General features: G+C 51.4%; 1 protein-coding gene across 3 annotated transcripts in view; it reads right to left on the bottom strand.

Moving 5' to 3' along the window:
- The window catches only part of CUX1 (cut like homeobox 1), a 1,218,817-nt gene that overhangs the window by 425,203 nt on the left and 771,393 nt on the right, over positions 1-22,221 (bottom strand). For all 3 annotated transcript variants that reach the window (XM_086954570.1, XM_086954568.1, XM_086954569.1), the window contains exon 13: positions 6,238-6,286. In XM_086954570.1, the coding sequence (XP_086810696.1) occupies positions 6,238-6,286 (49 nt within the window). The remainder of the gene's footprint in view (positions 1-6,237; positions 6,287-22,221) is intronic.

Genomic DNA, 22,221 nt, shown 5'->3' with positions numbered 1-22,221 from the left:
CACCTCCCGCAGCAGATTGCTGTCCCATAGCTGTGTCCTCTCCATTAGGCTGTCTTGCCAGCCCAGAAATCTAGTGGCTACACGCACCACACGAACCACTGTCTGTGTGTGAATTGGCAACTGTTCTTCCAGCCCCCTTCGGTAAAGTACTGCAGGGTAGCCGGTTGCCTGGTGAGCCACCTAGTAGGCGGGGTTGCCTCTGTCCGTAAACATTGAGTCATTAACTGTAATCATCTGGGCTGCCCAGTAATATTTCCGTATGTCTGGAACTGCTAGGCCTCCCTCGAACACCCTTCTCTGGAGTTTGCACACAAGTCGCTGGGAACTACCCCATCCCAAAGGTGTCTGCACAGCTCACTGTCAACTTTTTGGAAGAAGTCTTGTGCTATTTTTTATGTGGTGTTCTGTAGTATATAGAGGAAGCAAAGTAGGGCCATCATCTTAAAAAAGACTGCCCTACGTACCAGAGACACTGGGAGTCTAAACTTTTGTTTAGGGCACAACCCACTCACAAAATCGCTGGTCAAAACCCAATTTAGTCAGGGCAGAAAACAGATAGGACCACTCAATGCTGTTAAATGCTATTTGCGCGTCCAGAGAGAGAGCAGCACAGCGACTTCCCCTTACCAGGCTTCTGTAATATGCTGTACTCCGTACAGCAGCCTGAGATTCAATGTGGGGCATTAACCCCGATTGATCAGGGTGAACTACAGATTTTATTAATCATTGTAGCCTGTTTGCCAAGGACTTTGCCAGTATCTTGGATTCTAGATTAAGAAGTGATATGGGTCTGAACGAACTACACTCCTCAGGTTTGCCTTATTTTGGGATGACTACAATGGTCGCCATCTGGCAGGCAACCCTTTTTTCTCCTCCTTGGGTATGGGCTTAGCTATCTTGTCTACAATGCCCTTTTGGATCTCTACCGGCAGGCCGTTGGGGTCTACAGCCTTATCAAATTTTGAGTCTCAGATGGCCCCCTCTATTTCTTTGACCGTCCAGTCTTGCTCCAGCTCTCCTCTTGTCAACAGACAGGGTGGGGAGGAGGAGATATCTGAGAAGCTCAGTGCAGTCGTCTCATGTCCTATCAGAAGTAGACGTCTCTCATAATAAGTTGTGAAGGCCTCTGCTATGACCGTACGAGTCATGTGTACAGGCCCCTCCCCGCCCCCCCACCCCCCAAGATTTCAACGACCCAGTTCCTCTCCTTAACCCTTTTTTCTAAAAAAAGCTATTAGTTTGTTTGCCTTATCTCAAACATAGTAGAACATACACTGTGTTGCTATCGTGTGTGCATGGGGTTTGTTTTTAGCTACAGCCCTCAGTTCTTGTTTAAGGCGAAGCTGGTGACCCAGAGGAGAGCCAGTGGTTGCTTCCTGTGGCACCCGAGCCTCTTGTAGCACAATCTCCCTTTCAAGTTTGTCACATTTTAACCTTTGTTCTCTCCCCGCCCCCCCCCCCCTTCCCCCCATGAGGGCCTGGCGTATTCCATATGACCGTCTTAAAGTCTATATTCTCCTGAAAATATTGATCTGTCCGTTCTCTTATCTTGTCTATGAATGTTTTGTCTTTGAGATGCCAGGAGCTTTCGACTGCAACATATCTACCAAGGGGGTAGTGCCAAATCTGACCTGGAATGAAGGGTACAAATGTTTTAATGAGAATGCCTATGCCTCTGGAGATTAAGTAAAACCCAGATGGGCCAGGAGAGTATACCCAAAATCTGTTAAAGGCTTTATAGTGATTGCCTTCCAGGTGTATTCTGTAGGAGAACTAAATATGGGGTGGTCCTCTGAAGCTATTGTAGAACTAAGATGTGATTAATTTTGTTACCGAGACCAGTGACATTCCACGTCATACCCTCAAAGCTAAACCTGTGCGAGACTCCATGTGGAATATAACTGAGGTGTGCCCCCCTCCTCAGCCCCAGCAGGTGACTCATCCCTTATCCCCACTATCAAATGGCCATCCTCTTTGTATCCTTGTAATGCTGAAGCAAAAGCAAATAACATATAGTATAAACATCACACAATAACAGTGTTGTCTACCCCTCACCCTGCTATCTGCGCTGTAAGCCTGAAACTGCCTACTTTCCCAATTTGCAAAGCAACTGTCGCCCTATCAGAATAATATAAAATATCTGGGATTGGCCGGCACCGCCATATCGGGACCTACAGCTATACATTATAACTCATTAGCATAGAGAAATAGCTTTAGAACTGCAATATGAGAGTCTCAGTAGTTGGTTACTTTTCCGCACCCCCAATATTATTCACATTCGACGCCCAGATAGGCCTTATCACAACTAGAGTATCTGAGTCCAGTGAACATCACCCAGCGTCTCCCACCAACTATTAAGTGTATTCCTATGGCAAGGAAACAGCACAGTACTGTTATTCTGAGGGATCTGTCACCCAACTGTTTTGTGTGGGATTCTCCAAGGAGAGGTTGTCACTAGTCGTTAGGTGATCATTTCGGCATTCGCCTGGGTAGCCCTTGTTCCTCTCTCACTGTACCGGTCATTCGGGCGTACACCAGCCCTCGAGCCAATTCCAGTCCTCTTTCGGCACGGTGAAATGCCATAACTTCCCAACCGCCACTTCTTGGAGTCTTGTAGGGCATCATGTACTTAAAATCTTTGGCTCGTAGTGCTTTATTACCTTCACTGAAGCTGCGACGCTGGCAGTGGACCCGCAATGTAAAGTCTGGAAAAAGGCGAATTGTTGCATTTTCATATGGCGAGGTCATCCTGGCAGCGAGCGGCATGTAGAGTGGTGTTGCAATGGCTTAAGAATCAGGCTATAATTGACCTAGGTGATGCTCCAGGCTTGGGCGGTGGTATTGGTGCCCTCTGTGCTCATTCAACAGAAAATAAAATTTTAAAACGCTTGGGCCGAAGATTTTTGATGAGATCCTCAAGAAAAACGTCTACATTGGGTCCTTCTGCACCCTCAGGGACCACGACCACCCTTATGTTGTTCCTATGAGTCCTATCAAACAAGTTACTTACCATCAGTAACGTCAGACTGGATCCGGGAACGTTTTTTGTCAGCAGTACCCCTGCGTGTTGGTAGGTAGCGTCGCTCAACTCCGCGTCCGTCGTTGGCGCTGTGGTCGCTGGGATGACTTCATGGAAGTTAGTTTGTTCCTCCCATGCACGCTGACATCAGTTCTTTCTCTTTCCGTGCCAGCATTCGCAGATCCGGAGAGAGCAGTCCCCCCCCCCCCCAGTCATTTTTTGACTGACTTTTTGCAACTTTTGGTGACTTCTTTTCAAGTCTTACATAGACTCCTGGTGCACGAGTGATGCCCGGTTTCAAGGTCTGAGGCTCCTGTACTCGACTGATGTCAGTGACGGATCCGCACCGTGTGTGCCTCTACTACCTGGAGCGAGAACACGACACGAAGTTGTGCTCCGACTGCCGAACCATGGCCCTGAAGTCTTCGCGGGAGCGGTCCCGAAAGCTCCTTGAGGCCCGCAGTCGGATCCACGTTGTTCGAGGTCCCGGTTGTACGGGAGGTCACAGCACCGATCGCGGAGCCATCATCATTATTACTCTTCATCCAAGTCTTCGCACTCGGGGTCAGGTAAGGCAAAACACAAGAAGAAGTCGAAGAAGCATCGTCGCTCTTAGACTTCCCCTCAACCGTCGACTGACGCAACATAGGGTGCGAGTGGTGTCACTCCTTCAGCTCCGTGTGCAGAGCCCTAAGAGTAGACTCTGGCCTTCCCTCTCTTCATGGGAGCAGCCCCTGCCTAGCTTTGTCAATTTTATGAAGCGAAGCATGCCATCTTTGGGATGCCCGAGTTTGCTGTGCGCCTTCAGGCCCCATGGACTTGGCTGGGGGCTCCGGGCCTTGGACGCCGGCGGCTCTGCAGGGCCCCCTTGGATCCAGGCCTGGATCCGGATACTGAGCCGGATCTGGCACCAATGGGTACTTTTGTGCCTGAATATCACCCTGCCGCAACTCACTTCTGCGTGGAGTCCCAGACTGCCGCTAGCACGTCCCTCGGGCCGATTAACCCATCTCCCACCAAGTCAGAGACAGATGCTGCTCTCTGCAAGAGGCCGGCTTCTAGGTGTCTGTGAGAGGCCCGACAGCAGCTCTACGTTGCTCCCGGTCTCGCTCGAGGGAAATGTTAGGGTGGAATGCCAGGGTGGAATGTGTTGCTGTGTCAGGTACTGACTTGCTACTACAGATTTTTGAAAGTGGACTGTAGCTGTTTGATGTGAGTCTCCGCCGCGTTGACCTTCTCTGTCATCTTTTTTAAATCTGCCCTAAGGAGATTTAAGTCTATTTTTACATCGTCTATCTCGTGTTCCAAAGTGGTCTTCAGATAGCAGATGGTTCCCTCATGGCACTCAGAGAGGGCTACCCTCCTTCCATTTGTTTATTTTCCGGCGAGGACGCCTGCACAGATTTTCTGGGCACTGCGTATTTGTCCATCGTATTAGATGGAGTGAGGGGTGGCCCTTTAGGCCTCACCATAACACCGCAGTGGAGGCAACCTTTCTATATGAGTTTGTGTTGTCCCTCTGTTGCGCTGCACCAGTCTGTTGCCCTCCTCAATCAAGTGGCATCCTGCAGGTAGGTATGCCCATGACTGCGGTTACATCAACAGGATACAGTTCTATAGACTCTAGGCCAGGCCGTTCAAATTTACAACACCTCCATGTGCAACATGCAAATAGTGCTCACCATATCGTATGGATGCAGTCTCTTGGATTTCTGGGTGCCTCTTTGTGGACCAGAGACTACCGGTGAGTCTCAGGCAGATGCTGAATCTGTGTCATTTATGCATTTCAGGGGGCTGTTGATCTACTCTGTGTGGCCTATCACCTTGCCTCTGCGGTCTCTCACAGTGTCTTTGAGCCCTTGGCTGTCCCTGTTCTCGATCACAGGAGATGGGTGGGGGGGATTACATTATATCATGGGGAGGGGAATGTGGAAGCCTCCACTGGGGGGCCATGGCCCTCATTGCTCCATAAATTAAATGCTGAAACTCCTGGATGTCAACATGGCAGCAGGGGAACGCCTCATTTACGGTGCCAGGTTCCTAACTTTCCAGCGCAGCCCCTCCGCTTTGACCGTCCTCCGCTGCTGCGACTCACGTCTATGCTGAGTCCCCGAATGCCGCCTGCACATCCCCGGGTCAATTAACGCCTTTCCCGGCATGTCGCCACTGGTTTCCGTGAGAGGGTTACTTGTCGCTGACTCGCCCCTCCACAGCCCTTAAGCCACACGGGGTGGGCAGAAGACACTGGACTATTGCAGCCTGAACCAGGATGTCGATGCCAGAGCGGGCCGGGGCAACTCCTTCATCATGTCTCTAAACCCTCAGTCATCCCATTCCTGTCTTCGACCATCGAGGGAGGAAGAGGAGCCTGCTTAGACCATGACGAAGGCTCCAATGGGGGAGTCATGGCCCTCGCAGCTCTGCTGGTAAAACAGGGCATCTCCTGAAATGTGTTATATCCACCAGGAAAGGCTTCATATGCAGCACCAGGCCTACAATCTCAGCATACTGTCTTTTTGTCCTGACCGCCTGCTGCGACTCACTTCTACGGGGAATCCAGATTGCCGCTAGCACGTCCATCAGGCTGATTAACCACTCCCCCATCAAGTCGGAGCCAGATGCTGGTCTCTGCAAGAGACCTGCTTCTAGGTGTCTGGCACCTCTTGCACCCTCACTGCTCAGGTGACCAGGCGGGGGGCTGACACTGGTCTATTCGAGCTGGAACCAGAGAGTAATGGACGGATCTCACTGGGACAAACTCCTCCCTTTAGGTTCCTGGTGAACATCGCCTCGTCTCAACACATCATTCAGCCTCCGTTGTGGCCCCAGCGCACTGCACCCAGGACACCAGTCTTACTCCAGTTTCGACCTGGGATGGGAGCAATCGCACCTCATCAACTACCTACAACTCTCAAGAGCTCTGCCTGGCTCTTTAATGCAGTTCTGAGCGGAGATTAGGATTTGGGTAGAGGGGGTTAATTCAGCAGCGCTGCAGAGCTTAGTTAAAGTGCGGCCATCTCGACAGGTGCCAGGCCATGCCTCCCATAACAGTTCATTCTTGATTCAACCAAAACCCAACAGGTTTCTATCTATCACTTCGAAAATTCTTGTTAGCATGCTAGATTTAGTAATCCATTATAGCTGCCACATGACTTAGAAAAATATTGTTTGTCAGGTGAAAATATTAACACAAACACCAATGATAGGTAATTCAGTACCTGTGAATTGGTTCCTTCAGATGGTGTGAACTCCATGGACTTCAAAATGCTAAAAATTTGAAATTGAGAGATTAATACATTACAGTCAGAACACCACTATCCCAAATGACTACATTCCAGAAGGTGATTTCTAAACTTTGATTTTGGTTATTAAAGCAATTCTACCAAACAAAAACAAGCAAAACATTTGGGTACATATCTCAACCTCAGCACAGCAACCTAGTTTAACATAAGCACATAATACCATTACAGGCTGTCACAACTGAAATTTTCATGAATGAATCTAAAGACAAGAATTGTATGGGGAACTAATATCGTCTTAGCAGATGAACTGCCTGAAGGAAAATGTTACATTTTACAATCATTACATAAGGACAGGCAGAAGTTACAGATTATACTACTATATAAAACTCCCACACACTGCCCACTCCTTACACTCAACAGCTTCCAGGTAGATCATCTGCTTGTGGTGAGGGACAGAACAACTTGGGCCCCGAAAGGGAACAGTGCTGACCCTAAAAACCTGTCCGCGGTGCAGGAATGATGGGTGGGTCGGTAAGGGATCTTGTCTCGACCAGATAAGGCGTGACCGAAGTTAAGTAACTTGTCCATCTGATAGAGACATCTAGCTGCAAACTCCTTAACTTTGTGATACGATCCCAGGCGGAGAGACATGGGACACATTGTAAGGAAGTGCCCTCTTTTTGCATGGTTGCACCCACTTTTCTGCTGAACTGCTAATGTGCTATCACTGACTGTGCACTGGGCTTGTGCCAAACGGGTACCCTGGGCCTATATTCTTTCCCTAAAACTGCATTAAAACCAAACCCCATTGGCACTCTCTGGCCACAGGTCGGCCCCTGGTAAAAGGTACCACAGGTACCCAATGCACTGTAACCAGAGAAGGCCTCTAAGGGCTGCAGCATTTATTGTGCCACCCTTAGAGGCCCTGTATCTTTGTGTGTATATATATATATATATATATACACACACACACACACACACACACACACACACACACACCCACCCACCCACCCACCCACCCACCCACCCACCCACCCTTTGCAGGCTGCGTGTTTTGGTGCAGAACAAAGTGAAGATTCGACATGCAACACATCCCTACCTTTTGGGTTCCACTGGACTCTGAGCACACTATACCTCATTTTGGTATAGTATATACAGAGCCAGCTTCCTACACATGTTTAGACTAGGAAGTCCTGCAGGACAAGCAGCCAAATAGGCTGTCCCTGAAAACCTGAAGATTAAGTAACTTACCTTTGGGAACGCCTTATCTGGTAGAGACCGGATCTAGAGACAGGATATAGCTGCAGATTCCTTATCTTAGAATTCTCTCCAGGTGCCAGAATGGATCCGGAAAATATTGCACAGCAGTACCTCTGATCGAGACATCCATCTGGAGATTCCTTGTCTTAGAATTAGATAGCTAAGCAACATCATACTTGGAGGTTGGTCTGCGAACTGAAGTGCCAAAAGACAATCCTTGCTTGAAACCAGCCAGTCATAGAAACTGGGCTGTCTAAAGAATCACAGCGGCTCCGGCCCAGGCGCAGAGGGCGGCGCAGGAGCTGGCAGAGCCGCACCTGGGCCGGAGCCAACGGCTTAGGATCCAGTGGCACTGGTGGCGGAGCCGCCGGGCCAACAGGATCTCGATACGAGGCCGCAGGGCCCAAAGGCGCGCCGGCGGAAGCCAGAGGCCTAAAAAGGCAGTCCATGGCAGCAAAAAAATCTTGCACCTGTTCGGGAGTCGCCGACGGACGTGGGTATGGCGGGTAGACCGCGGGACTCCCAGGCTCCAGAGAAGCCGCAGGGGCAGAGCCCCTGTCCCCCTCGAAAGCCTCCTAGGAGCGAAGGGGGGACGTCGGAGAGCGAACACGCTTCTTTGACTTCTTTTTGTGGCGACGCTTACCGAAATCCGAAGGCGAAGACTTGGGAGTCCGAGGACCGATGGCTCCGGTACAGTGAGCGGTCCCGGGAACGGCCCCTAGACCCGGAGAGGCGGCGTAACAAATGCTGTACCTCCAGCCATTTCCTAATCCGCTCCCGCAAGGTCTTGGGCAGGCAAGGCAGGCAGTAGAGACAAACATCGTGGGGGTCTGCCACCGACACATTACAGTGACAGGACCCACAAGACTTAAAGCCGGGCATGCCTACATGCACCAGGAGAAAAAAGGGGGGAGAAAAAAGTCTCAAATAGCAGTCAAAAAGTGACTTAGGTACATGCTCAATCCGGATCTGCGCAGAAAAAGAAAGAACTGACATCAGCGCGCATGGTTGGAACCTAAGTACTCTCCGTGACGTCATCTCGGAGATTGCGACGCCAGTGACGGACGCGGAGCCGCAGGACGCCACCTACTGACGTGCAGGGGTACTGCTAAGCAAAAACGTTCAAGATCCAGTCTGACGCCTGGGTGTTATTCTAAAGTAAGGAATCTATCACTAATGTGTCTCTTTCATGTCTCTAATGAAGGTTTGTTTGGTGTCACTTATGCGCAGGGGATATTCCTTCAGGGCACTCCTGCCGTTCTGTCGTTTTCTGGTTTAGCTAGGATTTCTCTAGGCGTCTGCAAGAGCGTCTGGCTTCCTGTAGCTCAGTGGTGAACCAGGCTGCCTTCAGCAGGCGCTGTTTGGCAGGTGTCAGAGGGGTGCGAGTTTGTCAACGCAGCGGGAGATTCGGATGTGAAATTCTGTGGCTGCGGAATTGGTGTCGGTCGTGGTTTGCAACCAGGATACAATAGTCTATGAGGCACAACAGCCTCAAAGTCAGTCTCCCTGAGATCCAGGCTTGAGGCTGCAACATCGGTCTCATAGCCTGAATATCCTGGACTCGCTGCTAAGACCATAACTGCACAGTGTTTCACAACAGCACAGAGGAAAAGGAGCATCTGAAAAGGGATCAGGTGTGACTTCGGCACGTTGATAGTGAACCCCAGCGAATACAGGAGGTCCGCCATGATCTGGAAGTGGGAGAAGACTGCTTTCGTGAGCCCGCCTTCAACAGCCAGTTGTTGCAATAGAGGAAGACTGAAACCCCTGCCTCAGCAGGTGAGCTGCAACCACTATCATCAATTGGTGAACACCCGAGGGGCACTGGTAAGGCCAAAGGAGAGCACGGTAAACTGAAAGTGCCCGAGGCATACCGTCAACCGCAGGTAACGCCGGTGGGCCGTCAGGACGGGGATGTGAAAGTAAGCGTCCTGCAAGTCCAACACTACCATCCAGTGTACAGGGTCGAGGCCGTACAGGATCTGAGCTAGCATCAACATTTTGAACTCCTTCCGAAGGAAGCGGTTGTCGTTCCTGAGATCCAAGATAGGACGCAGGCCTTTGTCCTTCTTGAGCAGCAGAAAGTTGTGGGAATAGCAACCACGACCTACTTCTGGGTTAGGAACTCGCTTGATGGCTCCCTTGGCCAAGACAACCATAACTTCCTGTTGGAGAAGGGCCAGATGATCCTCTGAAAAGCGTTGGTACCATAGGTGGCATGGATGGAGGGGAAGTTTCGGAGGGGAGGAAGTAGCTCCTTCGGACTATCTGAAAAACTCACATGTCCGACGTGATGGTGAGCCAGTGGGGGAGGTGGTGGCCCTGAAAGGTCTGACCAGGAGGGTTTGGAGGCTGCTGCAGAGGGGGCGCTGGTGGCCTGACCTGCTCGCTGGCCCCAGACCCACGACTGTGGGTCCCACGTCCCGGCCGCGCAGGGGCTGGACAGCTTGCGCCGGCTTGTGGCTCTGGGCAGAACTTGGCGGGGCGCACCAGCCACGTAAGGGGCAAAAAGCAGACTGCACAGGGCGGGTAGTGGAGAGGTCCTAGGACCTGGCCGTAGCCCGGGAATCTTTGAAACGCTCTAGCGCATTGTCTGCTTTGTCGCCGAACAGGCAACGGCCATCAAAAGGCATGTCCAGTAAGGCAGCCTGGACATCCCCTAAAAAATCAGTCGACCTCAGCCAGGCGTAGCGTCGTAGGGCTACCAACGTGGAAATGGTCCTGCCTAGCGAGTAGGCGGTGTGCAGTCCAAATGTAATTGTTAACTTAGCTGCGTCTCTCCTCTCGGCGACTGTACGGCCCTCCTCCAGGCACTGTAGCAGCAACTGCGCTACCGTATCCCACACAGAGTGGGAGTAATGGCCCAACAGACATGCGGTGTTTAACGACCGCAGTCCCAAGCTGGAGGAAGAAATCAATCTTTCCAAGATGGTCCAGCTTTTTGGATTCCCTATCAGGTGGTGCATTAGGGACATAGAGGCTTGGACCACCAAACTCTCAGGGGTAGGGTGTTGGGAGAGGAAAGAGGTGTCGCCCGCAGCTGGGCGGTGGCGTCAAGCAATCATCCTATCCACAGGAGCACCTGTGTTGGGCCTGAACCAGGTGCCCAAAAGGATATTTGTAAGGGCTTCATTAAAAGGCAGAAGGAGCTCTGATTTGTCCTACCAGACACTGTAGGCAGCTTGAGGTAGAGAGCCTCGGCCACCCTACGCAACACCACTGCGTAAAAAGCATGCTCCTCCGTAGCCACGGTATGAGGAGACAGCATGCCAAGGTCAGGGGAGGTATCCAGACCACTTGCTTCCCCCAACTCCTCTCTCCAGTCCGGTTCATCCAGTTAAAAGGTCTACAGACATTTCCCAGTCCTCATCACCCTCCTATGGCTGCCAATCTGGCCTCTAGGGAACGTCAGGGTACATAGGTACAAAAGTACCGATCTGTGCCGGATCCAGCATTGGTTGATGCTCGGTCCGGCTCAGTGTCCAAGTCAAGGTGCAGGTTAGGGTGGACGCAGGCTGGGGACTCAACCAGCATCGGCTGCAAACGTGGTGCCGGTCGAATCGGCACCAGGGAAGGTGTTACAAGGTTGACCAGCGCCGTTCCGGATCCAGGCCTGGATCCAAGGGGACCCTGCGGTGCCGGGGCCGGAGCCGCCAGCGTCGTAGGCCCAGGGCTCCCATCCCAAAGATGGCATGCATCGCTTCGTAGAAACTCCAAAGCTGGGCAGGGGTTGCCCCGGCTCCCGGAAAGGGAGGAGAAAGGGAGCTAAACTCGGGAGTCGACCCTTCAGCGTCCGCACGCGGAGCCGCGGGACCGGCACCATCCAGATCCCTCGTTGCGTCGGCCGACGGACCGGAAGAAGTCACAGAAAGACAATGCTTCTTCGACTTCTTCTTGTGCTTCGACTTACCTGAGGAGTGCAAAGACTTTCATTACGAGTCGTGACTCCGCGACCGTTCCATTGACCTCCCACGCGACCGGGACCTCGGACAGCGCAGAGCGGACTGCCGGGCCTCCAAAAGCTTTCAGGACCGCTCCCGCAAAGACTTCGGATTCATGGTCCGGAACACAACTTGGTATCATGGTTGCGCTCCAGGCACCATAGGTACACGCTGTGCAGGTCCGTGACCGACATCTGCTTGCGACAGGTGTCGCAAGCCTTCAAACCGGGCCGAGGACAGCTGGGCCTCCCTGCGTGCACCAGGAGTCAATAGACTCCAAAAACGGTGTCGACAAAAGTCGCAAAAAAGTCAGTCAAAACGTAATTGGAGGTACCGCTCTCCCCGGATCTGCGCTGGCTGACTCGCAAAGAGCGAGAACTGACGTCAGAGCACGAGGACGGCATCTATGTATATACTGCGACATCATTCCGGCGACTGTGATGCCCAAGACGAACACGGAATCCACCGACTCCACCTTTCGACGCGCAGGAGTACTGCAGACAAATAAAGTCTCCACATCCAGATTGATGCCTGGGGAAAATTCTAGAGATAAGGAATCTATAACTAATTTTCTCTTTTGGATATACGTTTTGTGAAATCACAGTTTATGTATAAAAAGAGGACATAGTGCATTTTTCGAAGAGTTCAATGTTAAACTATGTAAGGAAAACAATCATGCAATTTCCTGGCTTAGAGGGGACACACCTCTCCTGGTTAGCAATTTTCCCACTGACCTTGCTGCCAAAAGTGGGGCTTGGTCAGGCATCTCCACTAACTGGAGAGGCCCTGGCTAGCCTTTGAGGCTCACTGCCCTTGAATGCTGTTCCTGCTTGGGGGTAGGAGTGAAGCGCCCCCACCCAGAGCAGGCTTTGTTTCTGACCCACAAAAGCACAGGGCTACCACCTCAGGGGTCTGAAGTGGCAGGCTTATGCAGATTAGTCAGTTACACACTGGTCCCTGGTTTGATTTTCAGCAAGCACCTCTGAGAGGCCCTCTGAGTGCATTTATTAATGAATCCAACACTGGCATTAGTGTGGGCTCATTACTCTGAAATGAGCACCAAACATCTGGGAATTCGGTGAAGCCATCATGGAGCTGTGGTATTCGTTTTGACAAACACCCAGCCCACAGTGAAGCCCATGGCTTCACTGTGCACCTATAATGGTAAAGAATAGACTTGGACACTAAAGGGGCCTATCTGTTCATGAAGATATGTCCTCAGAAGAGGTATTGTACACCCTGCTTTAAGGTTGTAAGACCTGCAGTGGGGGGTGAGTTACTTAGGCCTCTTGCAATGCTGGTAGGGCTGGCACACAGGTATGTGTACCAGGTGAACTCTTCACTTTTATCTGCACCAAAACATACAGGCTGCAGTGGTAATGTGCATGTGTGTGATGAGGGGCTTCTTAGGGTGGCACAATACATGCTGCAGCCCTTAGATACCCTCTCTGGTCACAGTGCCCTTCACTGGTACCTTTTACAAGGGACTTATATGTAGGCTGGGGGAACAAGTTACTTACTTTCGGTAACGATATATCTGTAAGAAACATTAGTTAGTTAAGATTCCTTACCTTAGAATATCCCCAGGCATCAGACTGGATCCGGAAAGTTTTCGTCAGCAGTACCCCTGTGCGTCGGTAGGCGGCTCTGCATCCGTCGTCGTGATCGCCGGGATGACGTCGGAGTACTTAGACGCCGCCCTCGCGCACTGACGTCAGGTCTGTACATAGCTTTCCGCGCCAGAAACGCAGAGCCATGCAAAAAAACCAACACTGGTGCCATGAAACTAGGGCCCTCAAAGGGAGATACCTTAACCCTAGATATCGGTTCGCTGAACGGGAGGGATGGGTGGGGAGGTAAGGAATCTAATGTTTCTTACAGCTCTATAGTTACAGAAGGTAAGTAACTTGTTCATCTGAAAGAAACACGTTAGTTAGATTCCTTACCTTAGACTAGATACCCCAGCAATACCAACCCCGGTGGTGGGCCTGCGAACCAAGATCACACCAGGAAGTCCTGGAGAATGGAATGGCCAAAAAAGCCATCTCTTCGGACTTGACTGTCCAGGCAGTAGTGCTTGGCAAACGTGTGCAGTGAGGCCCACGTAGCTGCCTGACAAATGTCCTGCAAAGGGACTCCCCGACCCAGGACAGTAGAAGTCGCCGTGGCCAGAGTGGAATGGGCGCACAGCCCCACAGGAGGCCCCTTTTTAGCCAAGGAAAAACAGACCTTAATGCACAAAACGACCCACTGAGAGATGGTCTGCTTGTGCAACGCCCGTCCCTTCTTGGCGCCCACGTAGCCAACAAAGAGTTGGTCGTCCAGCCGTAACTGTTGTGTGCGGTTGAGGTAAAAGGAGAGCGCACGTTTTGGGTCCAGACAGTGGAGTCTCTCTTCCTCTTTCGAGGGATGCGGAGGCGGAAAGAAGGTGAGCAAGGTAATGGACTGGCCGATGTGAAAGGTAGTAACAACCTTGGGCAGAAAAGAAGGACGAGTCCTCAGAACAACCTTGTCTGGATGGACGGAGAGGGAAGGAGGCTTAGAGGAAAGAGCCTGGGGCTCACTCACTCTTCTGGCAGAGGTGATGGCAACCAGGAAAGCAGTTTTGAGTGTCAGAAGACTAAGAGGGCAATTATGAAGCGGCTCAAAGGGAGCGCACATCAGATAAGTAAGAACCAGGTTCAAGTCCCACTGAGGCATCACGAAAAGAACAGGAGGGAACATGTGCGTGATATCTTTCAAGAACCTATTTACAACAGGGGACTTGAAAAGAGAAGGCTGATCAGGAAGCCTCAAGAAGGCAGAAATGGCCGAGAGATGGCCCTTGATAGTGCCCAGTGCACAGCCCTGCTGGGCAAGAGAGAGAAGAAAGAGGAGAACTTCTGAAAGAAGGGCAGAGAACGGATCCACCGCCTTTGCTTTGCACCATGCCACAAATTTGTTCCACCTGCAGGCGTATACGGTTTTCGTGGAGGGACGCCTGGCTGCCAGAATTACATCACGGACTTCAGGAGGCAAGTCAAATGACCTTAACTGTTGCCGCTCAATCTCCACGCATGTAGGTGGAGACTCGACAGGTTCGGGTGGAGGACCGTCCCTTGTTGCTGCCACAGAAGGTCCTCTTGAAGAGGCAGACGAATAGGGAGATCGACTGACACACTGAGTAGCTCGGGATACCAGTATCTTCGTGCCCAGTCCGGAGCCACAAGGATAACTTGGGCCCGGTCGTGCCTGATATTCTTTAGCACTCTTGGCAGAAGTGGTATAGGCGGAAAGGCGTACAAAAGACGGCAACACCACTCGAGAGGAAAAGCGCCGCCGAGCGAGTGCCGCCTTGGAAATTCGGTTTCAGGCATTCCAGCCGTCTTCAGCCCGGCTTGCTTGAATCCAGTGGCAAAGTGAGCAAGGGACTCACGTCTGAGTATACCCTGCCACACTTATGGCGGCCAAAAGCGGTACAAAAGGGGGTGGTGATGGACGGAGCATCTGAGCCAATCAAACACTCACACCCAGTCAAAAGATCTGGGTTTAATCCATCACTGTTCTTTAGCCCACTCTGCCACCCCAGTTCAGACATGGCTATATGCAAATCAGTCTGACCCTGTGCCTCATGGGAACAGTACAGCCCAAACTGCCAAGCCATGTCTTCCCTGGACCGGAAACAAGCTTCCGAGAACCGTTTTCTGGAAGGTCCTCCTGAAGAGGCAGACGGATCGGGGGATCGACAGACATGCTGAGTAGCCCAGTTCGGAGCCAGAAGGATAACTTGGGCCCGGTCGCGTCTGATCTTCTTCAGCACTCTGGGCAGAAGTGGTATAGGGAGAAAGGCGTACAACAGACCGCAGCTACACTCACAACGAAAAGCGTCTTCGAGCGAGTGCCGCCTTGGAAATTCCAACGTGCAGAACTGATGACATTGCGCGTTCTCTTCGGTGGCGAATAGATCCAACCAAGGCTCTCCCCACAGCTGAAAGAGACCTTGCGCCACGTCCGAGTTCGAACGCCATTCGTGATCCATCATGCAACGGCGGCTGAGTTTGTTCGCCCTGGCGTTCAGGGAACCTGGCAGGTGTTGAACCACCAGGGTGACGCCCTGGTGTTCCAGACAATTCCGGAGGCGCAGAGCCTCCTCCTGACAAAGGGTCCACGACCCCACCCCGCCCTGTTTGTTGCAGTACCACATGGCGGTGGTGTTGTCTGTGAACACCTGCACTACACTTCCCCTGACAGAAGGAAGGAATGCCTTCAGTGCAAGCGGTATCGTCCGCAGCTCCTGAAGGTTGATATGGAGCCGGGACTCCGCCGGAGACCAGAGGCCTCTGATATCCGCCTCTCCCATGTGGCCCCCCCATCCCAGGAGGGACGCATCCGTCACAACTGTGTGCTCCAGTTGGAGAAGGGAGAGGGACCTGCCACTGACCCAATAGCGGTCGGTGAGCCACCACTGCAGCTGATTTGCAGTGCCCTCTCCGATCAGGAAATGGTCGGACAGGTTGCCCTCATGCTGTGCCCACTGGAACTTCAGGTCCCACTGCAGAGGCCGCATCCGCCACCTGGCATGATGTACCAGCAGGATGCAAGAGGCCATCAGCCCCAGGAGCAGCAGCATCAGCTGACCAAAACATGGGATAAACGCTGAAAGAGCGGAATCAGGGTCTGAATATTCCGTACACGCTGCTCAAGGGGATAAACCCGAAACTGTGCCGAGTCCAGAACCGCTCAGATGAAGAGGAGCTTCTGAGAGGGACTCAAGTGAGACTTCTGCACGTTGATGGAGAGCCCCAGCGAGTGCAGGAGATCAGCCGTAGTCTGAGGTGGGAGGGGACTGTCTGGGGTGAGCCCGCCTTTAACAACCAGTCGTCGAGATAGGGGAAGACTGGAACCTAAAATCTGCGCAGATGAGCTGCGACCACCGACATCACTTTTGTGAACACCCGAGGGGCGCTGGTGAGGTGGAAGGGGAGCACGGTAAACAAAGTGCTTGTGGCTTACAGTGAACTGCAGGTAGCGCCGGTGGGCCTGCAGGACGGGGATGTGGAAATATGCGTCCTGCAAGTCCAACGCAACCCTCCAGGGCCCAGGGCAGCCAGGACCTGAGCTTAAGTCGGCATCCTGAACCTCTCCTTCCGGAGGAAGCCATTGACGCTCCGGAGGTCCAAGATTGGGCACAGGCCCCCTTTGCCCTTCTTTGGAACCAGAAAGTAGTAGGAGTAGCAACCACGTCCTACTTCTGGCCCAGGAACGCACTCGATGGCCCCCTTGGCCAAAAGGGCTGTTACTTCCTCCAGCAGAAGTTGCAAGCAATCCCCAGACATGCAGTGGCATGGCTGGAGGGGTCGCTACGAAGGAGGGGGGGGGGGGGGGGGGGGGGGGGGGGTAGTGGCCCCTTCGGGCGATTTGCAGCACCCACCTGTCTGAAGTGATGGTAGACCAGTGGAGTAGGTGATGGCGAACCCTGCCTCCTACTGGTGTTGAATGGACCTGAAAGCTTGGACTAGGAATGCTTTGAGGCAGATGCTGCGGGAGTGGTCCACATCCACTCCCGCAGCATCAGCGTACCAGGAGGGCCTCTGACCCCCCTGGGACGTGAAGGCCTGGATAACCAGACTCTCGTGTACGGACAGAAAGCAGGGGTCGCCAGGAGCAGGGTGGTGGCGTCTGGCCAGGTTCCGATCCACAGGAGGCACTGTGGAGGGCTTGGACCAAGTACCTATCAGAACGTCAGTGAGGGCATCATTGAACAGCAGCATAGGCTCAGAAGAGCTTACTGGCGGTTGAAGCCCCTCGGTGAGGAGATAAGTCCTCACAGCCTCAGCAGGCAGCTCAAGAACCAAGGCTTTGGCTGGCCTGCGCAACACTACACCATATGTAGCACCCTCCTCCATAGCCACGGAGGGAGGAGAGATGAAACCAGTGTCAGGTAATGTGTCAAGACCACTGGCCTCCCCCTGCTCATCTGCCCAGTCCTGACTTAACTGGCACTGTTGTGCCAGAGGGTCTTCAGACCCCTCCCAGTCCTCCCTCTCTTCCGTGTCCTGATAAACAGGCATAAAGGACGGAGCCGGGTCATAGATGAATTGCTCACCCACCGACGCCGGAGACGGCGCCGATCAGACGCCGGACCCAGCCAGGGGCCAAAACCGGGGGAGGCGTCGCCCGAGGACGGTGCCGGGAGTCCCACCATAGGGGTTGGCGCCAGCGGAGGAGTCGTGAGGTCGACTGGCATCGACCGGGATCCAGGCATGGATCCCGGGTGTTCCTGCGGCACAGTAGGGATGTCCGGTTTCAAGCCGTGTGACGCCTGTCACCAAATGATGTCGGTTACCGACCCCCACCGATGGTGTCTCTACTGTCTAGGGGCCGACCACAATGACAAGTCGTGCCCTGACTAACTGGCCTTGACCTCGAAAGCTAGACGGGAGTGGTCCCATAATCTTCTCGAGATCCAGCACCAGCAGGGTTAGCCGCCCTGGCAAAAATGCAGAACATCGCATTCAAGAAATGTGAAGTATCCGTACCTGGAGCTGGAAACGGTGGGTACGGATTCAGTACCGCCGATTCAGAGACAGCTTGAGGTGGCTGACTGACTGGCCCCAGTAGTGGCGACAGAGACATTGGAACTGGGGATAGAGAGGTCGGAGGCAAAGGCGTCGCTTCTCTGGGCGCCGGAGAGACTCCCAGAGCAGGAGAGTGTGCCGGAGTCACCTGAGGCGAAGGAGTACCAAGGACCCCGACTTTGGTGATTTACCCTTAGACGAACCTCACCTGGGTCCATGACACCACTTCCTCCTGTGCTTCCTCGACTACTTCGAGGTATGTGGAGTCGGCACGTTGGACTTGGATCTCGTCCTTCTCTGTCGCCTTTTCTGTTTCGTCACCCTGGCCATAAACAGCTTGGCCTCACTCTCTTCGGAATCATGCACCTGCATGATAAACACCCCTTGATGTTGTGGTCCAATGAGAGGCAGCATAGACAATCCTCATGGGGGTCAGTGATAGACATATGACCCCCACACTCCCTGCAAGGCTTAAAACCGGAGTTCTTCGGGGCAGCCATGCCACTGCTACAATTTCAGGAAGAATCCTGCCACAATGAAACTCCGAGAATGGAGAGCCCTGAAAAAAAACATTACGCATAAACGGCGGGAAAAAAAGGAAAATCATATCAGCATGCCAACGAGGACTTCTTATGGCTCCGATGATGTCACACGGACTCGCGTGCAGAGCCGTTCTATTGCAACATGCTCGTCGACGTGGGAGAGCTATGGAGAAAAATTTCAGTGGAATGCTGCGCATGGAGTAATTCAAAAGGTGAGGATTCCACAGACAGATGAATCCATCAGAAAAACAAGTTACTTACATTCGGTAACATTTTATCTGGTAGAGACTATCTGGCCACAGATTCCTTACCTTAGAATATTCCCAGGCGTAAGGCTGGTCTTTAAATTTTTGGAGCAATCAACCTTGCGAGCTGGTAGGTGTCGTCGATGGGCTCCGTGTGACTAATGCAGTGCCTATATAGGAGCCACCCCAGCGCACTCACCTCAGTTCTTCACTACGTTGTTCTGCACCAACTAAGCTAAGGAGGAATGCCTAACGTGCCTGTAAGGTCGAGAAGGATCTCTGAATGTGAATGTGAGAAGACAGTTTGCAGAACGGGGAGGATGGGAGGGTCGGTAAGGAATCTGCAGCTAGAGTCATTACAACTTAAAGTGTTACAGAAGGTAAGTAACTTGTTCATCTGATTAAGACTTATAGCCACAGATTCCTTGCCTTAGAATAGATTCAAAAGCAATCACTCCCCCAGAGGGGGTCTGTAGGCTATTTTAAACTAATAAGTCTTAGAGGCCCGAACAGGCAAAATGCCCATCTTGCTGGGCATGACTGTGAAGGAAGTAGTGTTTAGCAAACCTGTGAAATTATACAGACGTAGCTGCCTCATACATGTCCAGGACTGGTTTTCCTCTAGCCAATGCAGTGGTCTCTGCTGTAGCTCTGGCAGAGTGAGCTCGCTAGCTTTCAGGACGCTGTTTCTTGGCAATTGCTTATCAGATCTTAATACAGAGGTTTATCTGAGGGGTTCTCTTCTGACTTGCCTTTCTTTGCCCCTGCAAATCCAACCAACAGTTGATCGTCCACCCGGAATTCTTTTGTATGATCTATATAGAACAATAATGTTCTTTTTGGATGAAGCCAGTGGAGTCTCTCCTGTGCTTTAGAAGGATGGGAGTGGGAGGGGGGCAGCTATACATTCTATGAACTTTTAGTTTGTTAGCTAAAAGTCTGTCGGCTTTATTGCCCTTCTCATAGCAGAGTTGTTTAAGTAGCTTTCTTTCAGATTTATGGGTCATGAGGGGCAAGTTACTTACCTTTGGTAACGCTCTTTCTGGTAGAGACTTTATCTAGTTGCAGACTGTTCACCTTTGGAATATTTCCCAAGAGTGTGACTGGCTCTGGAAACTTTTCAGCAATACCTCTGAACACCAGAAGACCGCGCCTTGTTTCATACTCTACTTTCCTTAGTTCTTTCCTGTATCTTTTACGATATTTCAAATGTAAACATTTTTCAGTCTTATTTATTCAATTTAAAAGCATTATGAATCTGCTAAAATCAATATCTTTCTGTATTATTTTCTGCTTGTCTATTTACCTGCACTCTTGGGATCATAGCCTGAATTATGGGAACTCGCTGCGATGGAGGGAAACTGCACCATATCAAGAATGGCTCCAATGAACAGGAGCTTCTGCGAAGGAGTCACATGTGACTTCGGTACATTGATCAACTCCTCTACAGATATAAAGAGGTTCACCACTGTCTGAGGTGAGGACGCCTTCAGAATCCAGTCATCGAGGCATGGGAAGACTGATATTCCCAACTTTGAATGTGTGCAGCGACCAACACCACTTTTGTGAACACGAGAGGAGCACTGGGAAGCCGAAGGGGAGCACTGGAATTATTTGTGGCACACCTTTAAACATGGGCAACACCTGTGGGACTGCAGAAAGAGGACTGCAAAAGCAAACGTGAAAATAGGAATCAATGAAATTCAACAACATCATCTAATTGTCTGGATTCAGGGCAGGTAGGAAGTGGGACAGAGTGAATATCTTGAACTTGTCCTTTTTTAGTAAAATAATTCAGAGGGAGTAGATCTAAAAGGATATAACTGCTAGGAATGCTGCTGCACAGGCATTGAAGGGAAGAGAAAGCATGTTTTTGCTCTGCTCTTATTTAAGCGCTACAGGGCCAAATGCGGTTTGCTACCAAAAAAATGAGTTCAGTCAAATGACCTGTCCATAAGCAAAGCCTGGACGTCACTAGAAAAGCCTGTGGGTCTCAGTCACATGTGGCATCACAGAACTACGCTGGTTACAACTGCCCTAGCCAAAAGGAGGTGTCCAGATAGAACAGATTATGTATTTCACAGCTTTCGTCTATCTTGAATGATCAGCTTCAGATTAGGGTGAAAGGCTCAGGTACTCAGCACATACCATAACTTAAGAAAAAAATGATGCACAAGGCAACTGATATTTACAGAGTACAGCGCGAGACTGATGACAGAAAACATTTTGTTCAATGTGCTTGAATTCCCTACCAGGTGGTGTTATAGGGAATTAACTTGGGTTCAGTCTATTTGTGAAGGATTGTACCTCAGGGCTCTCTGCCGGAGGTAGTTGGGGGAAGAAAGGATTAGGTCTGCAATGCCTTGCAACCTGTCTATTGACTGGCAGGGAATATCCATGTTTGTGCCAAGTGCCAATCAGAGTATTCAAAAGGGAGGATTGGTTCCAAGGAAGATTGCCCATGTTGCGGGGCCTTTGAATCGACAGGAGTTGGAGGACCAGAACCTCCTCTGCCCTTCGGCAGATCACAACAAAGCCAACCGATTCCTCTGTGGAGAGTGCAGTTCAGTGTCTTAAGAAACTGCAAGCCCACTGGCATCCTGTATGTCTAGAATGAAGTTCTTATCATAGTATGGAGATTCACCTGCTCTAGCATCCCCTTCATCATGGTGCTCGGAGTCTAAATCCAAAGGCATTTGTCAAAGAAATGATAGTATGACACCTGGAAACAAATAGGGCTGAACCAGTGACGCCTGTGGTCATAGCTGCGACTGAGGTCATGGCAGATTCATTTCCAAGTCTTAAAGGATTATCCGTTCTTCCGCCGAAGTCAGTGGGAGGTCACTGCAGGCATCGACATACAGGAAATCGGCAAGAGATGGAGCAGAAAGGGGGCCAAATATGTGCAACATTACCTCTTTGAAGGCTTTGGCTTGTTCCCGAGTCGCCGATGTGCCCAGAAATTCAGGCTGAATTCGGATGAATAGAACAATAGGTTCCACAAGGGGGACCAGGAACAATATCGGGAGGTACTTTAAAGGCCACGCAGCTTCTCCTTACAAGATTGGCAGGATGAAGGGAGCCACGTGTTGACTTTCGGTTTTCTTAGATACTGAACTACCTAAAGACTTGGAATGGGAAGATGATCTTCGTCAAGCACAACGTCAAGAGAGAGAACATATACGAATCCTCAAATTTGTGTGTGACTGACCCATACGTGACTTCCAAAGGTGTTGGGCGATGTAGAGCTTGGCTTCTTGGTCCTGTATAGCCTTCAGGTTCCTCCTGGCACAGTACCCCCACGACTTAGAGTTGTGCTATGTATTCAAGCACCAAACAGAAAATTGGTGAGGGTCCATCACAAACATCTATTAGTGACAGTCCTTGCAGGGTTTAAAACTTGATAGTCTTGAAG

Source organism: Lissotriton vulgaris, chromosome 2_1 (assembly GCF_964263255.1).
Source record: "Lissotriton vulgaris chromosome 2_1, aLisVul1.2, whole genome shotgun sequence".
In the NCBI taxonomy this organism is placed as follows: domain Eukaryota; kingdom Metazoa; phylum Chordata; class Amphibia; order Caudata; family Salamandridae; genus Lissotriton; species Lissotriton vulgaris.
The sequence above is the reverse complement of the archived record's forward strand: the minus strand, read 5'-3'. Positions and strand labels throughout refer to the sequence as shown.